The sequence below is a fragment of the Lepidochelys kempii genome, chromosome 5 (genome assembly GCF_965140285.1).
Source record: "Lepidochelys kempii isolate rLepKem1 chromosome 5, rLepKem1.hap1, whole genome shotgun sequence".
Lineage (NCBI taxonomy): Eukaryota > Metazoa > Chordata > Testudines > Cheloniidae > Lepidochelys > Lepidochelys kempii.
In genome coordinates, this window is record NC_136384.1 from 53576909 (window position 1) to 53596045 (window position 19137).

The 19137-nt window shown below is 39.8% G+C and overlaps 1 protein-coding gene across 5 annotated transcripts in view; it reads left to right on the forward strand.

Annotated features, from left to right (window-relative positions):
* VCAN (versican) overlaps window positions 1-19137 on the forward strand; it is a 135866-nt gene that overhangs the window by 88618 nt on the left and 28111 nt on the right. For 4 of the 5 annotated variants that reach the window (XM_073344417.2, XM_073344418.2, XM_073344419.2 and 1 more), the window contains 3 exons: window positions 3983-9541; window positions 11516-11629; window positions 13445-13558. In XM_073344417.2, coding sequence (XP_073200518.2) covers window positions 3983-9541; window positions 11516-11629; window positions 13445-13558 — 5787 coding nt within the window. The remainder of the gene's footprint in view (window positions 1-3982; window positions 9542-11515; window positions 11630-13444; window positions 13559-19137) is intronic. The other variant, XM_073344421.2, reaches the window with a different exon arrangement.

Sequence of the window (19137 nt, forward strand, 5' to 3'; positions counted from 1 at the left end):
GACACTGGGCAAGATTTTTAAAAATCCAGTTGCAGGTGCAAATCTGGTCATACGAGGTGCAATACTCTGAAACTATTTTTTCCAGGCTCAAAATGCAGATGTAGATTGTTCTGGCATAGTTTGCATGAACAAAATAATGAAACTGGATCTGTGGAAAATCACAGACTTCAAAATATTGCCCATTAACTTCATTTGACTTAACACATTCTTCTGCATAATGATCAAAGTGATTACTATACCACCAAAGGTTACAAAATCCCTGTAATTAACTGATGCTCACATTTAGGAGAATTATTTTAAAGGAATAGCACTTTGTCACAATTTGCTTTTTTACATCTTGTAAGAATTTTTTAATCAGGAAGGTTAATTTATTTATGGTACAGTAACTCCTCACTTAAAGTCTTCCTGGTTAAAGTTGTTTTGTTATTACATCACTGTTTATTAGAGAATATGCTTGTTTAAAGTTAGATTAGTCATGCCTGACTAATCTAATTGCCTTCTATGGTAAGATAACTGGCTCTGTGGATGAGGGGAAAGCAGTGGACGTTTTATTCCTTGACTTTAGCAAAGCTTTTGACACGGTCTCCCACAGTATTCTTGCCAGCAAGTTAAAGAAGTATGGGCTGGATGAATGGACTATAAGGTGGATAGAAAGCTGGCTAGATCGTCGGGCTTAACGGGTAGTGATCAATGGCTCCATGTCTAGTTGGCAGCTGGTATCAAGTGGAGTGCCCCAAGGGTCGGTCCTGGGGCCAGTTTTGTTCAATATCTTCATTAATGATCTGGAGGATGGCGTGGATTGCATCCTCAGCAAGTCTGCAGATGACACTAAACTGGGAGGAGAGGTAGATACGCTGAAGAGTAGGGATAGGATACAGAGGGACCTAGACAAATTGGAGGATTGGGCCAAAAGAAATCTGATGAGGTTCAACAAGGACAAATGCAGAGTCCTGCACTTAGGACGGAAGAATCCCATGCACTGCTACAGACTAGGGACAGAATAGCTTGGCAGCAGTTCTGCAGAAAAGGACCTAGGGGTTACAGTGGACGAGAAGCTGGATATGAGTCAACAGTGTGCCCTTGTTGCCAAGAAGGCCAATGGCATTTTGGGGTGCATAAGTAGGGGCATTGCCAGCAGATCGAGGGACGTGATTGTTCCCCTCTATTCGACATTGGTGAGACCTCATCTGGAGTACTGTGTCCAGTTTTGGGCCCCACACGACAAGAAGGATGTGGAAAAATTGGAAAACATCCAGCGGAGGGCAACAAAAATGATTAAGGGACTGAAACACATGACTTATGAGGAGAGGCTGAGGGAACTGGGATTGTTTAGTCTACAGAAGAGAAGAATGAGGGGGGATTTGATAGCTGCTTTCAAGTACCTGAAAGAGGGGGTGCCAAAGAGGATGGATCTAAACTGTTCTCAGTTGTAGCAGATGACAGAGTGAGGAGTAATGGTCTCAAGTTGTAGTGGGGGAGGTTTAGGTTGGATATTAGGAAAAACTTTTTCACCAGGAGGGTGGTGAAGCACTGGAATGTGTTACCTAGGGAGATGGTGGAATCTCCTTCCTTTGAAGCTTTTAAAAGTCAGGCTTGACAAAGCCCTGGCTGGGATGATTTAGTTGGGGATTGGTCCTGCTTTGAGCAGGGGGTTGGACTAGATGACCTCCTGAGGTCCCTTCCAACCCTGATATTCTATGATTCTATGAAAGTTGTGCAATGTTCTAACACTTTCCACCTGCCTCCAACACCTCCAACAGGCCCCACGGATCCGTGCTTCCCCACTCCCCCTCCACGTATCCCACCCGCTGCAATCAGCTGTTTCACGGTGTGCAGGGAGGCTCGGAGGGAGCAGGGAGGAACGATGACCCAGCGTGCTCGGGGGAGGGGTGGAGTTGCATGGGAAGAAGTGGGGTGGAAGTGAAGAGGGGGGTGGGAAGTGGCAAGGTGGGGCCTCGGGGGAAGGGGTGGAGTGGGTGGCGGGTCCTGGGGCAGAGCCTGGGGGTGAGCACATCCGAGCAGTTTGAAAAGTAGGCGCCTGTGGCCCAGAAGCCTGTGGCTGTCTCCAGCTCTGCAGAGATCTAGAGGCCACGTGCCTCTGCGTTGTGCGTCCCAAGCATACCATGCAACCTGGCAGATTAGTTCCCTTAGGAGATGACTGGTCTCCCCAGCACCCCGGGGGGCTGGGGGGCCATTCAGTGACTAACTGGAGCAAACATTTGTGTGATCTGCTGCTCAGAGGCCAGCGGAGACATCTCCATCGGCTGTTGGGGAAGGATGCAGCAGTGTCCCTTCCTATGTGCTGCCACTTGCCCGCTCTGCCTGGCTCCCGTTGAGCTCAAACCCACAGAGCTTGCACAGGGAGGACTCTGCAGGCCTAGGAGTGGGGGTGTTGTTGACCCACACCCTCACCAGAGCTCTGGGACCAGAGGATATTCACTTACTTAGTCACAGCTGAGAGTCAAACTGCACATAATTTCTTTTGTCTGGCGAAAAAATTTCCCTGGAACCTAACTCCCGAGCCCCAGTTACATTAATACTCATGGGGAAATTGGATTAGCTAAATATCGTTTAGCTTAAAGTCGCATTTTTCAGGAACATAACTACACTGTTAAGTGAGGAATTATTGTACTATGTCATTCACGGTGTATATAGCAGGAACAGAATCTTTCCTTTAATTTAGCTTTTCAGGTTCATAGGGTGAGTAGCATTTATCTGATCATGCTAAAGGGTAGAAGCTAGCTATGTCAGGCCAGATTCTCTACTGGTGTAAACAGGTGCAGCTCTATTGGCTACCTCAGTTTACACCAGCTAAGGATCTGGTTTATCTTATTTGTCTAGAATTACATGTAAGAGAAATTTGTAGATTAAAAGTTGTGTACAGCAGCACAAAACTTTCTGTCTACAAGTCAGTGGAGCAAATAGTTCTATAAGACCAAGTATAAGACAAAGAGAGCTTATAACTCTTGCTTATCTGAAGGTGACAGGCATCCTATAGTCCAGAAGATCTGAGATAAAATGTACATGTCGGGGGAGATTTTCAAAAACACCCAAAGAATTTAGGAGCATAGATCCCAGTGGAATTCAATGAGATTTCTATACCTAAATTTCTTACAAGCATTTGGAAATCTCCATCTCAATATTTGTTCAATTGCCCTAAAGAAAAACATCAAATTTTTTGCAGTATATGTAAACAGTGATACTATTCAAGGTATAACTGCAGAAAAAATTAACTGGCATTTATCAAGTCTCATTGAATTTAATAAATGTATATGTTCTATGGCATCATTTTTGTGTACAATATATTTTTATGTATGATTTATTATTTAATATATTTTCTCAATAGCCATAATGCACCTGAGGAGTGACCTATCATTTACTAACCAAATGGTCAAGCGTACAGAGCAGAGTGTCTCATATAGCCTTGAAGCAATTACTTTCATTCAAGCTAGCATGTATTCAGGACAAATGGCATTGGGAAGACATGTGCTGTACTTTTTTTTTTTTTTTTTTTTTGAACATGGGAGGCTTCACCTCAGTTGCTAAGGAAGATTAGTTTATGCCACAAATCCACAGAAGTAATATTGCAGTTGGGCACCGCTGATAGCTTCTTCTATCTAAAACTGATTTTTTTTCTCTGCCCCCCTTTACATCTGTATAGAATAGTGTAAATCTACTGAAGGAGAAGTCAGCACAAGGCTATTTCTGTGACTAAACACACGTGTTTTATGACAATCAATGGTATTTAAAAATTGGTGACCTCTGTGTGCAAAACCATTTGAACTGGTAAAGCAAGTGTGCAGTTTTTAAAACAGGTTATATTTAACTTATTTTGCTAATAAAATAACATACTATATTTAATTTATTTAATTTGAAATGCATTTATTTTTGCTATGATAAATTGTTTGTCCTGTCTATGGCTAATATAATTCATTACCACACTTGTCATTTAAGGATTGTGAAAAGCTCTTTCTTTTTGCAGATCTATTTGATTATGAAATACATTCACACACAACAGATGAACCCCCCATAGACGCAGACTCACCACAGGCTGAACCTTGTACCTCAGTCCCTGATCAAGAGTCTTCTGAGTACCCTGCTGGAATCTTTATGGAATCTTTATTTCCAGTTTTTGAGTTTGAAGAAGATGAAGACTGTGAAAATACTACTGATGTTACAACTCCTCCAGCATTGCAGTTCATCAATGGAAAGCAACAGGTGACCAGTGCACCTAAAGACACAAAAGCTGAAGAAGCAAGAAGTGACCAAATTGAAAGTGTTACACATTCCAAAAATGTCAAATTTTCACAAATCAACAAAACTAACACCATAATATCTGAAAATGAGGCCTCTGGTACAATGCAACCAGATGTATCTAGAGAAATAATAGGGGCATTTGAAGTTACACAACAACCTACAGCAGATGTTGCAATGTTGGAACCTGTTTTAAGTAGTGAATCAGAAGTTGCCACTACAAATAAATCTGAGGTACCATCTATATATGGGCAATCTTCATCAGAAACTTTAGAGACCTTAAAACATCATGGAATTGAATTTCAGCAAAGCTCAATTAAAGACCCCAAAACCTTGCCTTTGATTACTATAGAGTCTTCTGGAGATGCTGCCATTGACCCTGAGTTCCCTGTCTTTTCAGAAATGGTGAAAATGACAATAAAAGAACATGCAGAAAAAAGTTCTGCCGCAACTTCTGCTCCCAGTCCAGTGTCTGATACCGCTACTGTAGACATAGGCCTAAAAGACCGTATGCCAGAAAAGGAAACCTCTATTCTAAGAGATGATTATAAATCAACTATTAAGCCTGATAGACTTCCTCCACTGGAAACCCTCGTAGAAACAACAAGAAGAAGTCATATAGTGAAGTCTGTGGCAAGTCCTACTTCATTTATAATACCAGAAGGCTCTGGAGATGTAGAAGAGGAGGATGTTGCTCAAACTTCAGCTATGGTGACAGAGACTGTAGTTACTGAAAAGATTTCAGTAGAAGAAACTTTCTTAGGGTCTGGCAAACTGCTGACGGCAGAAATTACTGCCACTGTTTCAGGAGCCACCCTTTCTTTGCGTAAGGAAACTAGCAGCACTTCTTCTGTTTTTGATCAAAGTTCTGAAGAAACTGGTACTACCACATCTGTTGTTGGGTTGGTTACTGAAAAAGGAGTTAGCGGTGCTACTGGAACGGAAATGACAATGAAAGAAGATGAAAAAGAAGCACAGAACACCGCTTCTTCAACTAAGGAACATTCTTCTACTGTTGAGATAGGAAAGTCAGTATTCAGTGATGGACAGGAAAGCTCTAGTAACACAATTGGAATTGTAGGTCAGGAATCCACTACTCTCAGCAAAACAATACCAATGACAGATTCCACATGGCCTGAAAGCAAAGTGTTTACTGCTGCTCCTTTCTCCACAGAGAAAAGCCTTTTTATAGATGAAGGATCTGGGGAAGAACCAACATACACTAAGAAAACCATTGGAGACATAATTTCAGGGGGTGTCACAAGAAGAGTGGTAAGTACTGATCCCCCATTTATTGATCTAGGTTCTGGAGAAAGAGATGTTATTGATTCTACTGCCATTATTTCAGTTCTATTGGGGTCTGTGACTGGGGGCATTGAAACTCAAACGAAAAAGCAGGAAGGAGATGTCTACAGCACAGATACTTCATCTGTGGAATATACAACAACCGTTGAAGCAACAAAGTCAGTGTTAAATACTGAGTCAGATGACTCAACTAAGGAAGCTGGAATAGGAAGGCAGGTATCTAAGGACATTTTTAGTACAGGTAAGCCAGGAGAACAAAAACATGAAACAGAAGCATATTATTTGATTACAACTCTTCCTTCTCAAGAAAAATCTTTTACTCAATCTAGAAAAGAGATGACAACTCATATTGCAACAGAAGAGCAAACTAAATACTTAGAAAACTTTGGGGTCACCTCTTCTGTGGAGTCTGTTGTTAAAATCACTTCTCCTGACACCATTGTGACACGTGCTGTCAGCAGTATAAACACAGTAACTGAATCTACAGAAAGTGAAAGTGGAAGAGACAGCTCACCAACCATCTCAGCAGAGAACATTATCCTTATGGAGGCAGGCTCTGGAGAAGAATCCAGAGATGAGAGCGGTACCATGCTACCAGTGCCAGATGGTTCTACAGAAAAAGTACTTGGTACTAATTTCCCATTAATTGATCAGGGTTCTGGAGAAGTGGATTCTGTCATTGAGTCTTTTACGAAAACTACAGCTTCACCACATTCAGCAGTTAGAAGACCAGAAACACAAGCAACAGAAGATGAAAGAGAAATTATCAGTACAGCATCTGTGGGTTATTCCTTTGCTGTTGAGTCTGCAAATTTAGTCATGAGTACCAAAAGTGAAGTCAGCACAGTTAGAACTGGAATTACAAGAAAAGTCATCACTGAGGTACAGATAGAAGAGCAAATGCCTACTGAATCCATAACAAGAACTTTTGCTACAAATCTTCCTTTGGAAGAAGATATACGTTCTGACCAGAATATTTCTGCAGAAACTTCACAAAAAGTTGTAGAAGCCTCTGGAATAACAACAAAATATCCTGTCATTAAAAGTACAGAATCTACCCTAGAACAACTTGAAATTTTAGTTGTTCCCACAGTTAGTCCATATTCAGAAGAAAAGAAATTGGAGATAATTTCTGGCACTGAATCTGTTGAAAAAATACTTTCATTTAGTGATACTACTCTAGTAACTGAGGCCATAAAAATTAAAAGCAAAGATATAAGCTCTCTAGCTACACTTACAAAGAAAGAAAAAGACTTGGTACAAAATATTTTCCCTACAGAAGACATTCATGGATCACTTCTGATCCCCAAGGGTGACGAGCCAACTAATAAAGAGATCAGTAGTGATACATTGTTTTCAGGACAAGGATCAGGAGATGAATTTATTAGTGTTCCATCAGCAGTGCCACTGAATTCTGTGACTATAAAAGAAATCACAAGTACTTTAAGTCCTGAAGCATTTCATCCTAAAAGTGTGGGACCAAGACTTTCTACTGACAAAGCCCAAGAATTTGAAAGTGGTCAGACTGAATCAAACAAGGATTCCAGTGAAGAACTCAGGCTATTCAGTTCTATAACAAAGGCAGTTTCCGAAACAACAGAGAAAATGGCCACTAGTACCTCCGCTTTAGCTGAAGAAAGTTCTAGGAACTTCAGTACTAAAGAAGCTACCACAAAAGAGACATCACATTCTTTTTTAATCACTGAAGACTCTCACAAACAGGAAACTTTTCAATGGGTAGAAGAAAATGAAACATACGGAGCACCAGCTGCTACTGATCGAGTTGTTACTCAAGAGGAAACTTCACAATTGATGACTAATGAAAACATAACTGCTGCTTCTGTATTCTTTAATGGAACTCCTCATCTTGAAACAGAGGAAGCACTTGCAACATCAACACCAAAAATGCCTCCCACACCACTATATGAAAGTTCTGGAGAAGGATCTGGCTGGGTAGACATTGTGGGGTCATTTCACCCAGATGCATCTACTACCCATTTGCGAACGCCGGAAATAACAGTTGCTCCTGATACTCATGAGGAAAACTCTTCTGAAGAACTGAACACAGAGACAGTATTAAATGGATCACAAACTGTTCCAGTGTTATTTTCCACCCACACAGAAGAAAAAGAGATCTTACCAAACCCGACTAGTGTTCAACCGAAGACCTTTACAGATGAGAGTTTAATAAACGATACAAGGATAGAAAACAAAATCCTCCCAAAGCTTGATGACTTCAGAAATGTTACAGGGAATGTTTCTGCTTTTAATGAGATCACACTAATTGAAGTACGACTAGGAATCACATCAGATGAAACAACAATCATAGATGTGGATCATTCTAAACCAACGCATGAAGATATACTAAGTGTGCAGACAACTCCAGATACAGAGACTCATTCAACATATGGCAATAATGATAGCATAAATGTTGAAGAAGTGAAGGAGTATGATTTAACATCTAATCTTTCTACAGCTGAAGAGAAATTATATGGATCTGGTGATAATCTTTCCATGACTATTTCCAGTAAGTCAATAAATAATGAATCAGTAACAGCTGAGAACAGACCCAGATCAGATGACACGGATTTTGGTTCAGGGGATGTCATGCAGTTCACAACGGAAACTCCCATCACTGGTGAATTCTCTGAACTGGATATTTTGCTTCCAACAATATCATCAGTGGCCAGCCCTAGTGTGCCCCCCCGAGTAAGCGAAGAGGCCAAAGAATCTCCATTTGAAACTAAACATGTAGCACCAGAAAATAAAACAGAAGGCCTCCCTGAATCAAGTACTTTGTCAGACAACCAAGTGATAGCAGATCAAAGTGAAATAGTCTCTACCTCTGGGTATTCAGGAATGGGACAAGAAGAGCCTGATGAGGAGAAGCCTTTGTTTCCTTCCTTTAGACCCGACTTACCTACTGAGACAGAACAGGCTTTCACAGCAAACATGTCTGATGTAAGTATTGTTACCCCACAACTTGTATCCCAAAACTTAACAGAGTCACCTAATATAAGTGAAGTAAAACATCATACAGTTTATACAGAAACAAAAACCATATCAACAGAATCTGAAGAAACAGATCCAGCCAAACCTTTTCCTGTAACTCAAATGCCAAAATCTCCAGTAACTATCCAGTTGGTTAATGAAGTATCAGAATACCCTGAAGTAATCATTCCAAATACTTTGTCATCAACTGATTCAGACAGGTCTAATCAAACATCAGGCCAAACCTTCAAAGAAGTTAGTTCTGATGTTGCAGCAACTTACAAACCATCCACCAAAGTGCTGTCCACTAAAACTGAGTCTCCACTAGACTCTTCTCCTGAACCTGAATCAGAAAGCACATCTGTTGAAAGTACTCCTGATTTTAGTGGACAGATAACAGACAGAACAAAGGAGAAAGAAACTTCCATAATAGAATTAGTTACTGAAGAACTAGCAACCATTTCTGAAGATTCTCTATCAAAATATGTCATACCAACAGCTTTTATACATTCTGGAGAAACAGTAGACACAGATATTCCAGAAATTAGTGCAGAAGATGAAACTTCTCCAGAGAAAGTGAAAGATCCCAATCAAGTAGATGAAAGCAGCACTGAGGGAGCTTTGCCCAGGCTATACACCACACCAGCTTCAGTGCCACATGAAAGTATAGCAGGTGGAGTATTTAAGCCTGGCCAGGCAACTGTTACAATGTTATCTTCATCTTTACCATCTTTGGATACAAGCCTGGAAACACAAACAACTGTGGTAGGACAGAAGGAGTCCACAACAATTTCTTCTGACATTGCAACAAAGATTCCAGCCCCTGAAAACATTCCTGAGTATAATAAACAGACAACAATAAGCACAGAGGACCTAAACACTACTGAACTTGTAACTTCATCATTTTTCCTTCTGGACGTCACTAATGGATCAGATTTCCTGATCGGCAACAGTGGAGATTCTGTTGAAGGCACAGCGGTCCATATACCAGGTGAGATCCCAATCTGATAAATACCATATAAACTTGTTTTGTTACCAGTAAACATTTAATTTGTTCTTTATTTTCACTTGAAGACTTTATTTTATACTAAAACACTAGGTGGTAGCAAACATGTGCTTGTATATGAGAATCAAACTACATTTGGAAGGCAATGAAGATAATACACATAAAAGCATTATACAATGCTGAAATCAATACAATGGTGAAGCCTACTGAGTACAAGTTCAAAGAAAACTAGGGGGCTGATCCAAAGCTCACTAATTCATAAGTGACCTTCCATTTGCATCAATGGGTTTTGGTTCAGATCTGAGGTGGTGATATAGAAGAAAAGGAACATTGATCCTCGCACAGTATCCAGTTGTAGTTACTTTATTTTCATGTTCCTAATGGATATGTAGATATCATTAATTTATTTGATGAATGTTGTTGCATTAGCATGACAATTGCAATGTACAATTATTCTACAACTCTCATGGCTTTCATGGAATATTCCAATTTATTTGGAGAACAAAGCCAGGGAACTCATCAAGTAATTGCAGACAGGCTTATCTATAATACAAGTTTAAAAAAATATATACAGGATTAGTCCCAAGACTGGCTGAAGTTTGAGGTTTTAAAAAAATTCAGCTATTGAATAATGGTTGGCTATTGAGCAATCTGACTGGTTTGATACAGCTTCTGTCTGATATAAATATAAACCAAAGATCCTTGGCTTGGACAGCATTTGGCATAACACAAGCTATACAGATAGAATGATTTCTGTGTACAATAGCTACTATTCATCATTTACCTGTATATGGCTGGCATGTTGAGGTAAGAACTGGACTAATATTTTAAAGGTGGTCAATATCCTAGTTTTGATCATTTTTTCAAACAGTTTGGGTAATTAATTGAACTCAATAGAAAGACTTTGGATTGTGTCCTATATACCATAAAGGACAAACAAACTAATTTGGAAAATGTAAACAATGTCTGAAACATTTGCCCATGTCTTTGAATCAAATTAGATTAAAATAGGACCTTTTGCTTCATATCTGCTCTCTCAGACTCCCAATATAGCTATGGGCTTCCTTCTTGCAGGTCAGAAGCACTTTATTAATTGGTTTACTGAATGCTTAAGAGTGCAAAAAGCACAGGTGATATGTAGAGTAGCTACCTTTTGTATGAATATATGTATCAGTGATTGTTCCTATTTGCCTATACCACATACAAATGTTTAAGTTTGAACTGAGTTCAAATAAAGATCAGTAGAACACATCTACACTCTGTAAGAAAACAGTATTAAAATGATGATTCCAATAAATGCTGGGATTTCATGGCAGGTAAGTTTTTACCTAAATATTTTGGTTTAGTCTCGTATATAGCTACTATGTTTGTTTTCTAAAAGTATGTTTTAAAGGAAGACAACTGGGGCATGATTTGGGGAAAGAATATTAATTAGCAAAAGATTTTTTCAAAGAAATAAGAGTGTCTGAGCAGTAAATGGTTAAGTATAACATTCCAAAATGACAGCAAGTCAGTATGCTAAAAAGATGCATGTTCTGGGTACCCAACCATTCCATATAAACTAACCCCATTCAAAAGAATACATTTTCTATTCACTGTGCACATATGTTTAACTGTTTTTGGCTATAATTAATTGCCATGTCACGCCAACTAAATCCTCAATAGAATATTTCAATTTCCAGGAGTAGTACAAAATGTCATTTTAAAAACATAAAACACCTCTGAAAATGAGTTATTGTTCTCTATCGTGAATATAGTGTTATTGGTAAGGCTGAAAATTATGGTGATTGAAAATGACAACTCCAGGCAGTACAGAACTTTTTTTAATGGTTTAATCTTTAACTGCAGTGAAGCATCAAAGCAGAAATAAGGAAATACCTTTCTTCCTTAAAAGAACCAACAACTAACCAAGTATTTTAGACAATGTATCAATTTTTCTTTCTTTAACTCATATCACAGGCCAAGATCCCTGCAAAAGTAATCCCTGCCTTCATGGGGGTACCTGTTATCCACGTGGCTCTTACTACATCTGCACATGTATGCCAGGTTTCAGTGGCGAGCAGTGTGAATTGGGTAAGATGATTCCAACCTGAAAGCTTTTTTTGTACTGGATTGCCTGCAGATTGACTAGAATAACATTTCATATATTAGCTTTGGAAGCGGAATTATGTATCGTTACACTGACAGATGCTGAGGCTTTGAAAGACTCTGTAGTTGGACATGATCCAGGTAGAGAGAGGCAGCGAAAGAAACACCTGCTTCTCTTTCCCTGCCCATGTTGCCTCCTCCTGTCCCCTCCCCACACACCTACCTACCTCTAGAGGGTAATATTCACAAATTATGTCCAATTTATTAACTAAACTAAACAAAAAAAGACACCAAATAAAATACATACATAAATCATATCAAAATAAAGTGGGTTAATATCAAATAATCAGTATAATCTAATTATCATATTGATTAAACCCTTTTGAATTAACCAGTAAATTCTTATAAACTTTTTCTAATGGTTCAGGAAGGCAGTAAACTTTATTTAATCCTCAATCCCCCAAATAATAGGGCATTATCTATATTAATGCCTGCTGATATATGACCAGCCAAATAGCAGATGTGGGCAGGGAGAAATCAGTTCCAGGTTGAAATCAATATTTAGACAACTCTGATGCCAATTAAGAGAGCTTGACCAGACTATACATGGGTCTAATGTCCAATCTCTCTCCACCGCAACATATGGCTACATGAGACATTCCAATACAACCCAGGATAACACAGCTTGTTACATTTAACTAGCAAGCAAAAATCTGGTGAAAGTAACATTTTTTCAGGCTTTAAACACACACTTCCAACCTATATGATATGTATGTGTGATCTTTTAGACAGTGAGGTTGTTTAACCTAGGACTGTTTTAAGTGCTTGTGAAACTATGCATTGAGCACTGTTGTCAAATAAAAATACTCTTTTTATATTTTGATACTCAATGGCTATCACCAATTCAACTTTGAACAAGATTTTTGATGCACAAAATCTGGGTGAAAGTTTAAACTTTAGCTGTGCTCGAGTAAATTTCCTTAAAAAATTACAGTTGTAGGTTCAGTTTGCACATACAGATCTATCTGTCTCGCAGCTCTCTCTCATTCTCAGACTCACAAATTCTTCATACTAGATGGTCAGGAGACACTATTGTACAGAAAGAAATTGGAGCTGTCTGGATATTTTAATACCAGGTGCTAACATTTTGATTAGCAGAGAGGAACCTTTTGTTTGCCTCAGGATTATAAGTCTGGTAAAGGTCTCCTCTATCTCTCTATGAAGATTATCATCAATCAAGACGCCTAATAATAAACAGTGAGAACGCCTTTAAGAAACTTTGTTCCGATCATGCAGAAAGCATGACATGAAAGGAATGGATAAACAATACAATAAGATGCTAATGCTTGCAGTTTTACAGGGAAAAACTAGAAGCACTGTTTATGTTGTTAGATAAGATGTGTACCATGGTCACAGTCTAGAGAAGGTCATACTCTTCACAGAGATAATTAACCAGCTGAAGAGAAGATACAGTACACTGTATCTTCTTTCAGAGGTACACAAGGAGTGACAGCTAGGAAATGAATATACAAATTACAGAAATTAATCCAGGAGTCACACAGCAGGATTCAAAAGCATGTAAATGTGAAATTGTTGTTCAGCATCTATAGCTTTTCTGAGGTTATTTTGTATGTAGAAGTCATCATTCTCATATGAGAAAAGCGGTTATGCAGTCTCTTTTGCAATGCTTTATCTTTCATGAGTGGAATTGTTCTTAGTACTAATTCTGAATAAGGGTAAACACTGTTTCCCTTTAAGGAGGTGAATATATTTTAAATACGCTTTTACATTTTTATATAGATGTCGATGAATGCCAGTCCAATCCTTGCCGGAATGGAGCCACGTGTATTGATGGTCTCAATCTATTTACTTGTCTCTGTCTGCCAAGCTATGTAGGTGCTCTTTGCGAACAAGGTAAGACATTAACAAATACTTTGATTTTTTTTTTTCAATTTGTGGCTAGCCAGGGCCCACTATGTAGTCATCAAGGAGGCAAAACTCCCATTAGAATTAGTGGGAGTTTTATATGAGCAAAGACATCAGGAATAGGCCATTCTTATGGGTGTGTTTGTTTTTGTGAACTCTCCCTTGTGTTTCTTGATCCTTCATTCTCTTTCCCATTTGCTTATGATCATTGATATATTCAACCAGGAGAGGTAATTTCAGTCTCTGTTTATGGTTCCGCTATTGCGAATGTCATATGACCATCTTTTGGTCTGGTTTTAGCCTCCTCAGGGCATGCAATCCTAATTACTCCAGATCTCTAAGGAAACTGCAATATGCTGATCTCATGCAATTTGGCTGCTCCTCCAAAATCTGCTCCGTTTGTGGTTTGCTAAGAGCTGTATTGCCCCATTGGTGGTGCTACACAACTGCCCCTCACTAAGGGGAGCTGAGTGCCTCCTGCAACTCTCCAGTATGCCAGGAAATGTACAAGCTACTACACCGCTTTAAAGGGTGCAGCATACCACCACCTGCATGGCTGGCCATGGCTCTGCTGTCTATCCCATCCATCCCCTATTTGGAGTAATTAGGAGAATATTCCTTGTACAGGAGACAGGATAGAAGCAACTTGTGGTGTTTGTGGGAGAAATTAATGAATAGGTGGATCAGATGAGGCAGCAAGGAGAAGCATGATAGGATGCGAGAATAGATCAGTAGGGCAGAACAATGTTGTGAAGGGCTTTAAAGGTAAGGTGATGCATGTATCCATTTTCAAGCAGTGGCACTTGTTGCTAGCCCATTCCAGGTTTCTTTGAGGAATTCTGGAGGCTCTTATATCCAATTGAATCAAAACAAAAAACAAAAACAAAAACCTCCAGCACATCTCTGCAGGTTGTGCATGACTACTTCAACAATGTCAAGTGTTTCTTTAGTATACATTCACTTCACCCATGATCAAATTTTAGAACAAAACCAGCATGAGAAGGGTAGAAAATGTACAGCAGGACAGAAACAAACAAACTGTAAATTGATCCTAAGATTATCAAACAACAGAGACCACAAGCAATGAAGGCAGATTTTTGTAGCAATAATAAATGTTAAGTGCTACCCTCACGGAGAGGAAATAAACAACATAAGTACAAAATGAAAATGGGGTGGGGGGAGGGCATATCCAAATAGCCACAGTAAGCATATTAAAGTAAGTACATTTTTAATCTTCAACTCTGCCCTAATATCACTTTATCATGTAACTAAGCACTCAAGTTGCTGCAGTGAAGGGTGGGATTGTGATTGGGAGGAGAGCAGGTCTGTGACAGGGCTTATGTTTTGCAAAGTGGCCCACAATATGACAGACTTTTGGGAACCCCTGATTTAGAACATGGACAGCTAGAAACCAAGATGCCACCACCAACTGTATCATAGGCCTACATAAGTAGATAGGCAGGATCACCTGGGCACCTGCATTCCCAGCTTCTCCAAGCTGACTTATGCTGTGATAGTTTAGAAAAAGGGTGCAAGATGAAGATGACAACAGAGATGTAAGAAACTCTCCAAGCTGGTAAACTCAGAGAAACAGGCCACATTCCACTACTCTTCCATGTTCCAGTACCTTATTCCACAATAAGTCCTATTGATTTCAGTGGGACTGTTCACACAGTAAGATACTCCTCGATGTATGTAAGAGAGGCAAAATCTGGCCCATTGTTAAAATTATTGGAGAGGTGTCCAAGAGAAAAAGAAATGGTGCTTAAAGGTGCACTTTTTTCCAGGCTAACAAAAATATCTTTCTTCCTCTTTTTCTACTTATAGTTGTATAAATGTTGGCAGTTTCAGGCTTACCTTTCATCCCGAGCCTATTGGGTGAAATGCAGTTCACAAGTTTTTCCAAGTGAGCCTAAAGGAAAGGGGCTTGTTTGTTAAAGTTGAAACCTCTGAAGAATGACTAGCTCCAGCTTTCATCACAATTCAACTTTTCAGTAGTCTGGCGCAGCCCAGGATTTGAAAGACCTTCTGAATCTGTTCTCTAAGACTAGAATTTGACAATGTTTTTTATAACAGAAGGAATAAATGTTCTCTTTTTTCCCCAGCAAATCCATAGTACTGAATGGCCTTCAGCATCATGGTAGCTTTAATTTGCATTTTATGACCGACCTGAGAATACATTTTAGGTGGTTAATGGGAACACTTCCTAGTTTGTCAATGAGAAACAGACCTCTACTCACTCAGCTTTGGAATTTAAATTTCCTCCACTTAAAGTCCTGCAGTGGTTTGGGACCTGAGAAAAGCATCAGTGCCAAATTTCCATTTCACCAGACAAAATAAAACTGTGCTGGCAATTCAGACACAGTTGTCTGGCAAGGAGTCTTTATTTCACGGCATCAACCCTGACTTTGCTAGATTGAAAACACAGCCAGAATGACAGAACATGTCACCTCAATGCCTCAGAAAGGGTGTGAGTGAGCGTGCAAACATTATGTTTCATTACTTGCATTTTATTTTATTATGTTTGTTTGCAATACATCCTATTCATGTTTTCAAAATAAAGATTAAGGGCCCTTTAGGCAGAAGTGCTGAGCATCCACAATCTCACTGTAGTTAATGGGAGATGAGTGCACAGAAAATCATGCCTGCAGATAGCAGATAAAGGGAGTCAGAGATCAGAAAGCAGCCAGATATGGCCAGCTGATATATGCTGTGCTCAGCAGATATATAGTCCTTTAGGGACCTTTGCCAGCTGGTGAAGGATGAGCAGCCTCCTGCGTACTCTCACCTATGCTGGGGCCTAGGGTGGAACAGATACATCCTGGGAACCAGTGAACTATAACTGGCTCCTTGACAGCCACCTTCCTCTGTTTCACCGAATTGAAACATAGTTAATCAGAGCATCTGGGCCAAGAACTTCTTCTTGAATACTACGAGAGAAAGTTGTCAGGCATAAAAAATAAAGATACCATCCTTTCTATAAACTCAAGGAATAATTCAGAGAGGCAACATTGTTTCCAATTCAGACTAAACTACCGGTGCAGTTAAATACACCTGCTCTCGTTTCTAAATATCCCTTTCTGTCACTTAATTTGTTTTTTTACCCAGTCTCCCCAACTTTTCAAAATACAACTATATCTGTTTAAAGTATCTGGTCACCAGAGCAGATAGTTTTTTGTTTGTCACTTTTCAATGCAAAATATCCAAGAAATGTGTGACTGCAGACTGGGGCAGTGGATCTGAACCCACTCACTTGCCACGTAAGTTGGCAATAACTCCACAGAAGTCTAGACAAATGAGCTCATGACCTGGGGTCTTTCATTTGTAACATATAAAGTGCTGCTGTACAAATGCTATGTTTTATTGGGCTACACTGTAATAACCTTCCTCACAATGAGGAACAGTTCTCCACAAGTTAGTGGGACTAGTCATAGGATAAGTTAATATTCAGTGTAAGTGAGTGCATCATAATATAGCCCATGATGATTTCTCAATATTGGGCTATCCTTACTCAGGTTGAGAAGTACCTTACTCCACAAGTAACTCCATTGATAGCAGTGGGAGTATTTGGGTAGTAAGATACCATATAACGTGGAATAGAAGGCCCACAATTTGGCCACTATCTTCTAGACTATGGTACTGGAATGTCTAGCATTAAAAAACAGATTTGCTATTTGCTCCTCCCGCACTTTTGTGCTCTGGCTAAAGTTTCCTTTTGTTTCATCTCTTCCCTCTCTGCTATTCTGACTGTGGTCCACCTGCTCTCAAGGTGCTGCATTTTTGCTTTAAACTTAAAGCAAAGTTTGGCTTCCCTACTGCTGAATCTCTGCAGACACTCACATAGCTTAGCCTGTTTACTGAATGCAGCTGTGCTCACGGACTGCCAAAATGGCACATATGCATTTGTTAATAGACATCCCTCACTGGGGTAATACAACAAGACTTTTTCTTTTTCCTTCCAAGTTCCCAAAGCAAAACAATGTTTTCTTCATTATCAACAACATTGCTTTTCAAACCTGAGATCCCTGTCCAAATGTTTGTGAATACTGGTTCCTCAGCTGACTCACTTTTTTTCTCCCAGTTGTAGTACCTTGGGAAATCCGGACGGTGGACAAAGGTTTATTGCAAGGATTCTCTTTGGAAACAGGCAGTTTCTAGCTTATATCTCACAGCTGTGGAGAATTCTTGAATATTTATTAGAGAAGCAGTTTCACTCTGAGATGTCTGGGCTAATGGGACTCTGATTTTCATTTATTACCTGAATCCAGAGACACAGAAAATCCACAGCTGAGCAAGTCACTTTACATTCTAGTATCTGTGCTTCAGCCTTTGGTTTCTTAAGCCTCTTCTGGAATTTGTTTGAAGACACGGCAGCTACTAGCCGCAGCCTATTGCTGCTGTTGAAAAAGCTCTACGTGGCCATATACTGCACCGAAGGGGCATATTTTTAATGCAGTGTTTGGAGAGCTATACAGCTACAATTGCTCTTATGAGGAAGCAGAAGCATGTTGGTAACTCCTGGCACACAGCTCTGAAAACAAACCTCTAAATTATAATAAACCTTGGGCAAGCAAGACAACTTTTAAAGCACCATAAACATAGCAAGCAGTGTTTCAGTCTTTCCAACACATTTTGCGATCCGCTTCCAGAACGCTGTGATTACCTTCCAGGAAATAAAGCGTATGCATGCAGTGTAGGCTGGCTAAGTCCTCCCACATCAATTGTTCACAAGTGGGCAAAGATCAGATCGGAAACGTACTGCCATTGCTGCAGCTAGAATCCCATGTGCAGTAAAGGCATAAGCTGTTATATAGTGCTCCTGCTAATGCAAGTGTGTATCTGTCACAGCAATGTCAATGGGAGGTATGCACATTGGCAATAGAATAAGGAACTGATTCAACCTGATGTAATGCAGTGATGAATCAGGTTCTTCATATGTCATTGCTTTTTGGTTGGGTTGGTTTGCATTTCCTATAGCTTGCTTACTTACTGAAAGAATAATTTTATATATATAATTATATAGTGATACAAACAAAGAAAAACCTAAATTTATCAAATGCTGCCACTAAGGCCTTAACTACAGTGGGATTTCAGTGTCTCCTTAGCTGCACCAGTCCAGGCTTCCAGCATAGGCACCATTTACAGCAATGCAGCAACCGTGCAGTCTATCCTGATTTGAAATGCCCGTGTCTCCGTTAGGCGTTTGCGTTTGCACTATCTCACTGATGGCTGAAATCCCATTGTAGGCAAAGCCTTAGTTTTATGGGAAGGATATTCACCGATGATCTTCTGAGGCTGATAAACAAATGACAGTCCCTCTTTTCTTCAAGGTGAATAACAATTGCTTAGGTTAAAGAGAAGAATTTTGATACAGTGTGTGGTTCTAGCATTGGCGGTAGGTCAAGGCCTCATATTACTTACTATTTTGAACTCAGTCTGCCTTGTGTTGAAGCCTCACTGCTCCCTCACACACTGTTTAGCTGGCTTCCCTGGTGGACAGTCACTGGATTGGGATGGCCCAATTCTGCGTAATCCCCCAGCCCTCTCTCTGTGTGTTACATCTGCTT